This window comes from Schistocerca serialis, chromosome 6, assembly GCF_023864345.2.
Source record: "Schistocerca serialis cubense isolate TAMUIC-IGC-003099 chromosome 6, iqSchSeri2.2, whole genome shotgun sequence".
In the NCBI taxonomy this organism is placed as follows: domain Eukaryota; kingdom Metazoa; phylum Arthropoda; class Insecta; order Orthoptera; family Acrididae; genus Schistocerca; species Schistocerca serialis.
In genome coordinates, this window is record NC_064643.1 from 218,763,290 (window position 1) to 218,777,396 (window position 14,107).

General features: G+C 40.6%; 1 protein-coding gene across 1 annotated transcript in view; it reads left to right on the forward strand.

Moving 5' to 3' along the window:
• LOC126483859 (general transcription factor 3C polypeptide 5) overlaps positions 1–14,107 on the forward strand; it is a 71,093-nt gene that overhangs the window by 38,159 nt on the left and 18,827 nt on the right. Inside the window, exon 4 of the mRNA XM_050107081.1 lies at positions 49–249. Coding sequence (XP_049963038.1) covers positions 49–249 — 201 coding nt within the window. The remainder of the gene's footprint in view (positions 1–48; positions 250–14,107) is intronic.

Genomic DNA, 14,107 nt, shown 5'->3' on the forward strand with positions numbered 1-14,107 from the left:
ACTCTTATGAATTTTTGATGTTGAAATGTAATTCTCTTTTTTTTCCAGTCATACCTGTACCGGAAGGAGACTAGCGATGATGCAAATGTACCTCATAATATAATAGGAAGAACAAGACGCAGGAGGTCAGGTCATGCCATTTTTGTTACATATGACATCACTAAGGTACCAAAGAGACCTCGTGAAATTGCTGTGAAATGCTTACAACTCAAATTCTTAACAGGAGAACATTACAGAAAAATGCAAGAGGTACATTTATACTTGCAATACAGCCCTTATCTTTTTTTTCCCTTTTGGCTTCTGTGAAAATATCTGGAAGATGAACACCACAGTCAGCTACTCAGTAAGTGGCAGTATGTGTATATTTACAGTGTGGGATTGGAATCAGGCATAAATTACACATTCATTACAAAGGTGAAGAATATCTGAAGCTTAAACTCTTAAACTCAATTCTTGGAAATTAGTTTGAACTAAGCTTGTGGACACTTGTATTATGTATTTAGAGAGCACCGAGGTGTTGATCGGCCAGTATGCCAGCTGGTATAAGGCATTGCGTGCTGAGATATTTGGTAATATATTGGAGAATATTGGGTCAAAGATGTTCAGCTGTAAAAGTTTGAAATTTAAGATTTTCGATACCATTAATTTTCCTAGATTATATATACTTACTCCCCAATTTATTAAATGTCTGATGATACGAGAACTTGTAGAAGTTTTCTGGATTACAACTCTGGAATGGTTCTGTGTCAGTTGCTTTAAGAAGATGCTTTGTGTGTGTCACTGCTCCATTTGTGAATATACCTTTCTTGAATGTCACTGAGCTTCACCCCTCGTCATTGTCTAAAAACTGAATGGCTCTCTCAAGCTGTGTGGTGATTTTAAGGCTATGAATGACAAGTTGATTGTAGATCCATTTTCAATGCCACCACCAGAGTACCTGTTCTCCAGGATTAAAAAAGGAGACTGTTATATGAAGGTTCTGACCATCCCCATCCTCTTGTTGCCCTGTGTTGAACTTAATGATGTTTGGAGTAAGTTAGGAATTTGGATGGCTAGTCACATTTTCACAGTACTTGGCACATTGAAATAATGACACTCTGCAGTGACTGATAGGGACAGTCAAATTTTTATAACCAGTTCTGTTGGTAATAAAAATCTCATCTTTTTTTTTGTGTTCTTTGTTGTAGTGGTGGTGGTGGTTAGTGTTTAACGTCCCGTCGACAACGAGGTCATTAGAGACGGAGCGCAAGCTCGGGTTAGGGAAGGATTGGGAAGGAAATCGGCCGTGCCCTTTCAAAGGAACCATCCCGGCATTTGCCTGAAACGATTTAGGGAAATCACGGAAAACCTAAATCAGGATGGCCGGAGACGGGATTGAACCGTCGTCCTCCCGAATGCGAGTCCAGTGTGCTAACCACTGCGCCACCTCGCTGGGTTGTTCTTTGTTGTATGTTGATGGCTCGTTGTTCTCTTCCTTTCTGTGGTTCATCTTTCTATAATTATTTAGAGAATGATCATGTTACTACTGCAATAACAGTGTGAAATCTGGTTGACTTTTTGCAGAACTATACATATATTTCCAGTCATTTCACTTCACCGTACAAATCAATAAAACACACACAACTTGTTCTCCATCCTCACATTTCAGACTCAACAATACAACCAGCTGTACAAAAGAACAAAGATTTTCCTCTACAACATGTAGCAAATAAATTACTATCATATATCACTCTATTTATGCAAAATATTCTTTGGGACATACATTTCATAAATAAAATACAATTAATTGTCTATCATTTTTGAATGTCCATAATTATCAGAGAGAGAGAGAGAGAGAGAGAAAAGCACGAATATGAGAGAAATTTTGATACGAAATAATAAAACTGGTTATCCCAACACCTTTTGGGGTATACAAATTAATATTCAGTGGTGCTTCATTATATGATATACAACATTTTGACTCCCTTAGCATCACCACTTCATTCAGATGAGGTCAAAAACAAAGTTCTGTTTTACTGATTTCATTTCTTGCAAATTTTTAAAAAAGAAATGCAAAGTCTAACTATTTACCTGTTGATCGCTCTCAAATTATTACCAAATATTATGTAACATATATGGGATGGGCAAAATATGGTACATATAACAGTAATTATATTGTATTTAGCATGACAGTAGAACTTGAATTTCAAGAGAATGTCTGTATACCAATATTTATAAATCTGTCTTTAAAAGGTGAAATATCATTGATCAGTAGTGTCCTGTGATCAAAAGAAAACATATTATTTGAAGTTTTTATGAAGAAAATGTAGCAAAGTGCTTTAGATCAGAGGAGAGAATTAATGTATTTAGTTAGGAACTATCCTATTTCTCATAACAGCAATGAAGTGTCTTTGCAACAACTTTTTATACTGTCTTACTTTTTATGCTGTCTTACTTATTATACTGTCTTACTTCTGAACTCTCAGCATATAAAAATACGCTGTAACAAACATTATTTCTTGCTCTGTTTTGCAAGACCCTTAAAAGAAAAATTTAAGAGCACAGGGGGAACAGAACCCCGATAGTTAGAATAGAGTGCACCAGAAATTAAGAATGGATACACCAACTAGGGAAGGCACCACTCACCATGTGGTGTGCCTATCAAAGTCAGCAGACCCCCTACCTATTCCATGTGCAAAATTATCATTTTTATCACTCATTTAGTCCTTTTCTCTTTGATTGTTACAAACATTTCACATTTATTAATTTTCATGTCACATAATTGATTATACATTAACATATGAAAAATTACTTTTCAACTCTCTTGAATTATGTTGCAGGATAAGATAACTAGCTCATTCTTACCATGTTTTCTTGAAAACTGAATTATTTTCTTATTTATGTAAAAATATTCCCTATAAATTACGCCAAAAATGTCAACAACACTGAAATCTGCTTTAAAGTGCTGTTCGTTAACTATTTGTCACTATTAAATTTAAAATTCTTCTTACACATCTACATAAAGTACACGGATTCAATGGGACAACATGAAAATTCAAGACATATACAAAATAATATCAAACAAAAAAATCTATAATAGTAAACACAAGTAAATTATATACAGAACAAGAAATTTCAGTTGTTTTGTAAGAAATGATTTGATGCCTTCCACACACATTCCCAAAACTAGTACACAAAAAATGTCAGAGTTTCATTGGATAACAAATAATTCTATACACCAAAAGGAGATGCTCTAATGGTCATTTTTCAGCTTCCAGAGTCTTTTTTACCCTAATAACATGACTAAAAAAACATAGAAATGACACACGTACTAATTTGTTATATACCACAAAGAAAGTTATATTAAGAACTGAATAAATGTTCAGGAATTAATTGAGTCTTTCACTTAAAGCTCACTCTAAACATTGACAAATAACACTGTGAAAAAATAAACTAATTACTTCTCATGAAAGAACGTAATAAAAAATACAAATCAAGACTTATTTACAGTATGCAGAAGAGTAACACAACACAAGCAAAAATAGTAAGTTACCACATTTCAATTGTTTGCACAAAAGGTATGAAAAAATGTAGCTACAAAGTTCTTTGTTTATGATAGAAAACATTTTGTTTCTACGACGTTCCAGTAAGAGTCTTTTTCATTAGTTATCTCTACCTTTTTGTGTGTATGGTTTCAATGAGGCAACATTTTTAGCTCAAGAAGCTTTTTTGATTTAGGACAAATCAATCGTTAGGCATTGGGATGTGGGTTCTCAGTGACCTCAAATGGACCAATATAGATACCAGAAAACGTTTTTTTAACTGAAATGTTAACATTTTAGATTTCTCATGTGATTCAACAAGAATATAGACTCCAATGTTGAACTTACTAATTTTGATCTTATTATTTTGTCTTTTCTTTTGTATCTCTCCCCACTTTTTCATGGTTCTCTCACAACTCCCTCCCCTTCTCGAGCAGACATGACAGCACATGGTGTATAATCTATTAATTTAGAGATAACATTTGCTGGTTTATTGTGATACATAACTTCAAAATGTGAAAATCCTGTAGAACTGTGTAGCAAACTATTTGGTACATCTTCAAAATCACTGATGTATTCATACCATGTAGGGTGTTTGTGGCTACAACGTAAATGATTAATTTCATGCTTATATCTCTCTGCTGAATTGGATAAAGCATTATAAACTGAAATAATGACTTCCAACACTTAGGTAGAAACTGTGATCCATTGTCTGACAGGATTAATTTAGGTTTTCCTATATTTTTGACGTAACCTTTTTCAATTTTGGAAATAACCTCCTTACTTGTAGCTTTTCTGACAGGATATAATTTTATAAATTTGGAGAAAACATCAACCGTAGCAAAAATATAACAATAACCACTTTTACTTTTTGGTAAACTCCCATAAAAATCCACAGCAGTTACATCCATAGGTTTCTCAGGTGAAACGTAGTAGGTGAATATGGATTGGGGGTAAGAAATGAAAGAGGAAGCCGCCTGGTAGAATTTTGCACACAGCACAACTTAATCCTAGCTAACACTTGGTTCAAGAATCATAAAAGAAGGTTGTATATATGGAAGAAGCGTGGAGATACTGACAGATTTCAGATAGATTATATAATGGTAAGACAGAGATTTAGGAACCAGGTTTTAAATTGTAATACATTTCCAGGGGCAGATGTGGACTCTGACCACAATCTATTGGTTATGACCTGTAGATTAAAACTGAAGAAACTCCAAAAAGGTGAGAATTTAAGGAGATGGGACCTGGATAAACTGACTAAACCAGAGGTTGTACAGAGTTTCAGGAGAGCGTAAGGGAACAAATAGCAGGAATGGGGGAAAGAAATACAGTAGAAGAAGAATGGGTAGTTTTGAGGGACGAAGTAGTGAAGGCAGCAGAGGATCAAGTAGGTAAAAAGACAAGGGCTAGTAGAAATCCTTGGGTAACAGAAGAGATACTGAATTTAATTGATGAAAGGAGAAAATATAAAAATGCAATAAATGAAGCAGGCAAAAAGGAATACAAACGTCTCAAAAATGAGATCGACAGGAAGTGCAAAATAGCTAAGCAGGGATGGCTAGAGGATAAATGTAAGGATGTAGAGGCTTATCTTACTCGGGGTAAGATAGATACTGCCTACAGGAAAATTAAAGAGACCTTTGGAGAAAAAAGAACCACTTGCATGAATATCAAGAGCTCAGATGGAAACCCAGTTCTGAGCAAAGAAGGGAAAGCAGAAAGGTGGAAGGAGTATATAGAAGGTCTATACAAGGGCGATGTACTTGAGGACAATATTATGGAAATGGAAGAGGATATAGATGAAGATGAAATGGGAGATATGATACTGCGTGAAGAGTTTGACAGAGCACTGAAAGACCTGAGTCGAAACAAGGCCCCGGCAGTAGACAACATTCCATTAGAACTACTGACGGCCTTGGGAGAGCCAGTCCTGACAAAACTCTACCATCTGGTGAGCAAGATGTATGAGACAGGCGAAATACCCTCAGACTTCAAGAAGAATATAAAATTCCAATCCCAAAGAAAGCAGGTGTTGACAGATGTGAAAATTACCGAACTATCAGTTTAATAAGTCACGGCTGCAAAATACTAACACAAATTCTTGACGGACGAATGGAAAAACTGGTAGAAGCCGACCTTGGGGAAGGTAAGTTTGGATTCTGTAGAAATATTGGAACACGTGAGTCAATACTGACCCTATGGCTTATCTGAGAAGCTAGATTAAGGAAAGGCAAACATATGTTTCTAGCATTTGTAGACTTAGAGAAAGCTTTTGACAATGTTGACTGGAATACTCTCTTTCAAATTCTAAAGGTGGCAGGGGTAAAATATAGGGAGCGAAAGGCTATTTACTATTTGTATAGAAACCAAATGGCAGTTATAAGAGTCGAGGGGGATGAAAGGGAAGCAGTGGTTGGGAAGGGAGTGAGACAGGGTTGTCGCCTCTCCCCGATGTTATTCAATGTGTATATTGAGCAAGCAGTAAAGGAAACAAAAGAAAAATTCGGAATAGGTATTAAAATCCATGGAGAAGAACTAAAAACTTTGAGGTTCGCCGATGACATTGTAATTCTGTCAGAGATAGCAAAGGACTTGGAAGAGCAGTTGAACAGAATGGATAGTGTCTTGAAGGGAGGATATAAGATGAACATCAACAAAAGCAAAACGAGGATAATGGAATGTAGTCGAATTAAGTCAGGTGATGTTGAGGGTATTAGATTAGGAAATGAGACACTTAAAGTAGTAAAGGAGTTTTGCTATTTGGGGAGCAAAATAACTGATGATGGTCGAAGTAGAGAGGATATAAAATGTAGACTGGCAATGGGAAGGAAAGCGTTTCTGAAGAAGAGAAATTTCTTAACATCGAGTATTGATTTAAGTGTCAGGAAGTCGTTTCTGAAAGTATTTGTATGGATGTAGCCATGTATGGAAGTGAAACATGGACAATAAATAGTTTAGACCAGAAGAGAATAGAAGCTTTCGAAATGTGGTGCTACAGAAGAATGCTGAAGATTAGATGGGTAGATCACGTAACTAATGAAGAGGTATTGAATAGAATTTGTGGCACAACTTGACTAGAAGAAGGGATCGGTTTGTAGAACATGTTCTGAGGCATCAAGGGATCACCCATTTAGTATTGGAGGGCAGCGTGGAGGGTAAAAAACGTAGAGGGAGACCAATACATGATTACACCAAGCAGATTCAGAAGGATGTAGGTTGCAGTAGGTACTGGGAGATGAAGAAGCTTGCACTGGATAGAGTAGCATGGAGAGCTGCATCAAACCAGTCTCAGGACTAAAGACCACAACAACAACAACATATTTTGCATTTCCTCTTGACAGGTGCTGTTATTTACCTTGACTCTCTGACACCTGTCAAATATATATATATCTAAAAACACAGATGATGTGACTTACCGAACGAAAGTGCTGGCAGATTGATAGACACACAAACAAACACAAACATACACACGAAATTCAAGCTTTCGCAACAAACTGTTGCCTCATCAGGAAAGAGGGATGAGAGGGAAAGACGAAAGGATGTGGGTTTTAAGGGAGAGGGTAAGGAGTCATTCCAATCCCGGGAGCGGAAAGACTTACCTTAGGGGGAAAAAAGGACAGGTATACACTCGCGCGCACACACACACACACACACACACACACACACACACACACACACACACACACACACATATCCATCCGCACATACACAGACACAAGCAGACATGTGTCTGTGTATGTGCGGATGGATATGTGTGTGTGTGCACGAGTGTATACCTGTCCTTTTTCCCCCCTAAGGTAAGTCTTTCCACTCCCGGGATTGGAATGACTCCTTACCCTCTCCCTTAAAACCCACATCCTTTCGTCTTTCCCTCTCCCTCCCTCTTTCCTGATGAGGCAACAGTTTGTTGCGAAAGCTTGAATTTTGTGTGTGTGTTTGTGTTTGTTTGTGTGTCTGTCGACCTACCAGCACTTTCATTTGGTAAGTCACATCATCTTTGTTTTTAGATATATTTTTCCTACGTGGAATGTTTCCCTCTATTATACACACACACACATATATATATATATATATATATATATATATATATATATATAATAGAGGGAAACATTCCACGTGGGAAAAATTATATATAAAAACAAAGATGAGGTGACTTACCGAACGAAAGCGCTGGCAGGTCGATAGACACACAAACATACACAAAAAATTCAAGTTTTCGCAACAAACTGTTGCTTCATCAGGAAAGAGGGAAGGAGAGGGAAAGATGAAAGGAAGTGGGTTTTAAGGGAGAGGGTAAGGAGTCATTCCAATCCCGGGAGCGGAAAGATTTACCTTAGGGGGAAAAAAGGACAGGTATACACTCGCACTCACGCACATATCCATCCACACATACAGACACAAGCAGACATATTTAAAAGACAAAGAGTTTGGGCAGAGATGTCAGTCGAGGCAGAAGTGTAGAGGCAAAGAAGTTGTTGAAAGACAGGTGAGGTATGAGTGGCGGCAACTTGAAATTAGCGGAGATTGAGGCATGGCGGATGACGTGAAGAGAGGATATACTGAAGGGCAAGTTCCCATCTCCGGAGTTCTGACAGGTTGGTGTTAGTGGGAAGTATCCACATAACCCGGACGGTGTAACACTGTGCCAAGATGTGCTGGCTGTGCACCAAGGCATGTTCAGCCACAGGGTGATCCTCATTACCAACAAACACTGTCTGCCTGTGTCCATTCATGCGAATGGACAATTTGTTGCTGGTCATTCCCACACAGAAAGCTTCACAGTGTAGGCAGGTCAGTTGGTAAATCACGTGGGTACTTTCACACGTGGCTCTGCCCTTGATTGTGTACACCTTCCGGGTTACAGGAGTAGGTGGTGGTGGGAGGGTGCATGGGACAGGTTTTACACCGGGGGTGGTTACAAGGGTAGGAGCTAGAGGGCAGGGAAGGTGGTTTGGGGATTTCATGGGGATGAACCAAGAGGTTACAAAGGTTAGGTGGATGGCGGAAAGACACTCTTGGTGGAGTGGGGGGGATTTCATGAAGGATGGATCTCATTTTAGGGCAGGATTTGAGGAAGTCGTATCCCTGCTGGAGAGCCACATTCAGAGTCTGATCCACTCTTGGAAAGTATCCTGTCACAAGTGGGGCACTTTTGTGGTTCTTCTGTGGGAGGTTCTGGGTTTGAGGGGATGAGGGAGTGGCTCTGGTTATTTGCTTCTGTACCAGGTCGGGAGAGTAGTTGCGGGATGCGAAAGCTGTTTTCAGGTTGTTGGTGTAATGGTTCAGGGATTCCAGATGAGCAGATTCGTTTGCCACGAAGACCTAGGCTGTATGGAAGGGACCGTTTGATATGTAATGGGTGGCAGCTGCCATAATGGAGTTACTGTTGCTTGTTGGTGGGTTTGATGTGGACAGACGCGTGAAGCTGGCCATTGGACAGGTGGAGGTCAACGTCAAGGAAAGTGGCATGGGATTTGGAGTAGGACCAGGTGAATCTGATGGAACCAAAGGAGTTGAGGTTGGAGAGGAAATGGAGTTCTTCTTCACTGTGAGCGATGATCATGAAGATGTCATCAATAAATCTGTACCAAACTTTGGGTTGGCAGGCCTGGGTAACCAAGAAAGCTTCCTCTAAGTGACCCATAAATAGGTTGGCGTATGAGGGGGCCATCCTGGTACCCATTCCTGTTCCCTTTAATATTTTGGTATGTCTGGCCTTCGAAAGTGAAGAAGTTGTGAGTCAGGATGAAGCTGGCTAAGGTAATGAGGAAAGAGGTTTTAGGTAGGGTGGCAGGTGATCGGCATGAAAGGAAGTGCTCCATCGCAGTGAGGCCCTGGACGTGCGGAATATTTGTGTATAAGGAAGTGGCATCAATGGTTACAAGGATGGTTTCCGGGAGTAACAGATTGGGTAAGGATTCCAGGCATTTGAGAAAGTGGTTGGTGTCTTTGATGAAGGATGGGAGACTGCATGTAATGGGTTGAAGGTGTTGATCTACGTAGGCAGAGATACGTTCTGTGGGGGCTTGGTAACCAGCTACAATGGGGCGGCCGGGATGATTGGGTTTGTGAATTTTAGGATGTAGATAGAAGGTAGGGGTGCGGGGTGTCGGTGGGGTCAGGAGGTTGATGGAGTCAGGTGAAAGGTTTTGTAGGGGGGCTAAGGTTCTGAGGATTCCTTGAAGCTCCGCCTGGACATCAGGAATGGGATTACCTTGGCAAACTTTGTATGTAGTGTTGCCTGAAAGCTGACACAGTCCCTCAGCCACATAGTCCCGACGATCAAGTACCACGGTCGTGGAACCCTTGTCCGCCGGAAGAATGATGATGGATCGGTCAGCCTTCAGATCACGGATAGCCTGGGCTTCAGCAGTGGTGATGTTGGGAGTAGGATTAAGATTTTTCAAGAAGGAACCTAAGTAGCATAGTAAAGTTGTAGAGTGAAGAGAAGTAGGGGAAAAAAGAAAAGTGAAACAATACTAATTTTAGAACAACAAAGATATGGAATCACAAGACTTACTCATAAAAACAAAAATATATAACCACAGTACGGTACAACATTGAACAGTGTGCATGTAAATGTGGGTGTCAATTACAACATTTTAATAACCTCAGTGAAATTATTTCAGTATTTTTTTCTTTTTAAACCAAGTTGCTCATTCAGTTTTTTATCTGGGTGTGTAAAGACGTTAGAAAAGATTTGTAACACTGTTCTTAACCTTTCTTAGAAAATCCTCAACCTCACAGAAGTTTCAGTCCTGTCCAAATCCATTTAGCCCTACACTCAAATTTAACCATGTTAGACTTGTCAAAGACCTACCCTCCATCCCCCAATCCCTGCAATGGAAACATTTCTTTGCCACCAACCCTTCCAAACAAAGCCAACCAATTCCAACACTGATCCCTGCCTGTCCCAGTTCATATCACCATCCAACTGTGATCCTCTCTCCTCCCACCAGATCAACCTCTGGTCACCTTCCACGAATTCATTACATCTAACTTGGTCTCACCATTGTTCCCCAGGTCCCTTCCTAAGAATACCAACCATTCAGCAGAGGAAGGGCAGCCATATGCATTCTCAAAACATGTCCTAACTTAATCTTCCTCTCTGCAGACAAATGCTCCACTACTGTTAATGATGAATTGCAGTGACTATCTGGCAGAAGGCCTCTGCCAGTTGTCTGGCCAGCCTATCTATAAACACTGTCAAAGCAGTCCCATCCCAGAAGTCCAACATAACCTCCAATCCCTGCTTAAAGCCTTTGGCCCTTCCCAGTACCTCTCCTCTTCATCCATCCCCCCACCTCCCATGACACCCCCCTCCCTCCCCCCAGACACACACATACTCCCCAAAATTCACAAACCCAGCTATCCTGGACACCCCCCATTGTGGCTGGTTATTGTGGCCTCACTGAAAGGATTTAGGCCCTCATTGATCAACACCTCCGACCAACTGCCCATAATGTAGCCTCCCATATGAAAGATACCAACCACTTCCTTCTCTGATTCTCCACCATCACCCCCCCCCCCTCCCCCCCCCCCCTTTTACCTCCTTGTTCCCTACTGGTCATCGTTGATGCCCTTCCCTACACAACAACATCCCTCATGCCCACGGTCTTGCTGCAATTGAACACTACTTTTCCCAGTGTCTTTCAGACTCCATCCACTACCTCATTGCTTATACACCTAACTTACTTTATCCTAAAACATGACTGCCTTCCTCTGAAGGGAAGATAAACAAACAAATCTGTGGCGCTGACATGATCAACTGCTTGGCACCCTTTGATGCCAACATGGTTATGGGTCATCTAGAGGAAACCTTCCTAGACTCCCAAAACCCCATCCATGGTCTGGTTCAGGTTTATTAATGATATCTTCATGATGTGGAATCAAGGCCAAGATGTCCTATCCTTATTCCTTCAAACCTCAGCATCTTCTCTCCCATTAGCTTCAACTGGTCCTCCTCAGCTCAATGTGCCCTCTCCCTGTGCATTGACCGCCTCCTGTCTGATGGCTCCATCCACACCTCTGCCCACATCAAACCCACTAACAACAGCCACCTGCATTTTGATAGCTGCCATCCCTTACATACCAAAAAAATCCCTCCGTTACAGCCTGGGCACCCAAGGATGACATATCTGCAGTGACAAGAACTTCCTTGCCCAATATATTGAAAGTCTCACCAAGGCCTGCACAGATCAGTTCTATACCCCTGACCTAGTCCGCAAACAAATCTCCCATGCAATTTCCCCATAAACCCCCAGTCCTTCCACCTCCCAAGAACCTGCTACAAAAGAGTGCCCCGCTTTGTCACCCAATACCAAACCAGACTGGAACAGCTGAACCATATCATTTGTCAGGGCTTTGATTATCTATCGTCATTCCCTGAAATGAGGGACATCCTACTCTAGATCCTTCCCACCCCTCCTAAAGTAGTGTTCCATCGCCTACCCAACCTCCAAAGTATCCTAGTCCATCCCTACACCAGTCCCAATCCCAACCCCTGGGCACAGGGATCATATTGCTGTGAAAGACTCAGGTGTGAAACCTGCCCAGTGCACTCACCCAGCACTTCCTGTTCCAGTCCTGTCACAGACTTATCTTACCCCATCAAATGCCAAGCCAACTGCGAAAGCAGCATTGTCGCATACCAGCTCTACTGCAACCTCTGCACAGTTTTTTTTATATTGGAATGATAACCGACTAGCTGATCACCAGGGTGAACAGCCACCTCCAAACTGTGGCCAAGAGCGAAGTTGACCACTCTGTTGCACCATATGAAGCTGAATGTAACAGGCTCTATTTCAGTGGCAGCTTCAGAGGCCGGGCCATCTGGCTCCTCCCACCCACCACTAGCTTTACGGGACTGCATAGACAGGAGTTATTCTTACAACACATTCTCAATTCTTGAAATTATCTTGTCCTCAACCCACGGTAACCTTCGATAACCTACTCTCACCACTCCCTCCACCCAACTTTTTCTGCCCCCACTGTCCTATCACCTCCTCCCTTTTCATGTACCACCATCATCACTGTGTGCCACCCTCTGCCAATGAACCTGCCCAACCTTTTCCCTTCTCCACTCCTGTCCTCTTCTGCTCCCTATACCCCCAGCCCACCCCCCACATACACACCCCTCCTCCTGAGACTGCACCTCCAGTCTCATTAGGCCACCATTTAGTCCCTGCATGCCCTGCCAGACAGCACTCTTCTGTCTCCCCACTCATACCCCGCTATCCCTCCCCCTTGTCCAGCCCACTCCAGATTGTTATTCACATGTCAGTCACATTTCGGCCAGAACTCTCGGTCATATGTGCATGAGGTGTGCTTGCTTGCTTGCTTGTGTGTGTGTGTGTGTGTGTGTGTGTGTGTGTGTGTGTGTGTGTGTGTGTGTGTGTTCTTTGCTAGAGAAAGCTTTGGCAAAAAGCTATAATGTGTAACAGTCATTGTGCCTGTCTGCAACTCAGTGGCTCATCTTTACATTGAGTAGCAATTTGTCCTTTTTCTAATATTGTTCACATTCATGGGATTTAGCCAAGAGAAAAACTGAGGTATATAAGTGAGTAATGGGATGTACTAAAAGAAGCAGTAGTGGTAATGGTGAGGAATTTGTTAGGAGGCAGAATCAAATATGAAAACAAAAAAAGAACCCAGTGGAGAGATTTTATTCTAAATCTTAACCTGGCAAGAAGAGCTCCATATCAAACAAAAATACATGCAGTAAAGTAGACGAGAAGATTGACATGTGAGAGTAGAAAGATGATAAGCAAAGGAACAGTTTCAATTGCAGAATGAGAGCATAGTTAATAGCTAACAAACAGAATGAATACAAACAAAAATAATTTTTAAATAAAAATGAATTTTTACTATACCATGTAGTTAAATTGGACTAAAAATTATAAAATAATTAAAATACTTGTAAGATTTAAAAGGAAAATGTGGGGCACACGTGATAAATAATAGTAAGAAAGTGAACCATTCGTGCATCAATTACGTATTGCAGCATACTATATTTTTCTCACCTTCAACTTTTATAGTTCTGTCATTCTTAGTCGTGTGTAATGTTACGATATGTTGATAATTTTTAATTTTGGACCGTCTAATTACAACTGAATGAAATTTTGTTTTTCAGACTTCACAGCATTAAAACTAAACACTTGTTTTGATATTATGTTATGTTGTTTTGATGCGAAACGCATATGACACAAAAACTGCATTTCATTCAGTTGTAAGTAGATGATCCAAAAGTAAAAATTATCAACATAACATATCCCATGTGTCTCATTTTAAACCTTGTAAGTATTTTCATAGCGATAAAAAATTCACAATCTCGAGTTTTCAGTACTGTTCGTATGCAATTAGGAATCGGCATGCGATTAGTAATCTTTATGGGATTAAGAGAAGTTATTTTATACTACTTTCTAGTCCAGTTTCACAACATGCTATATGTTGTTGTTGTTGTTGTGTTCTTTAGTCCTGAGACTGGTTTGATGCAGCTCTCCATGCTACTCTATCCTGTGCAAGCTTCTTCATCTCCCAGTACCTAATGCAACCTACATCCTTCTGAATCTGCTTAGTGTATT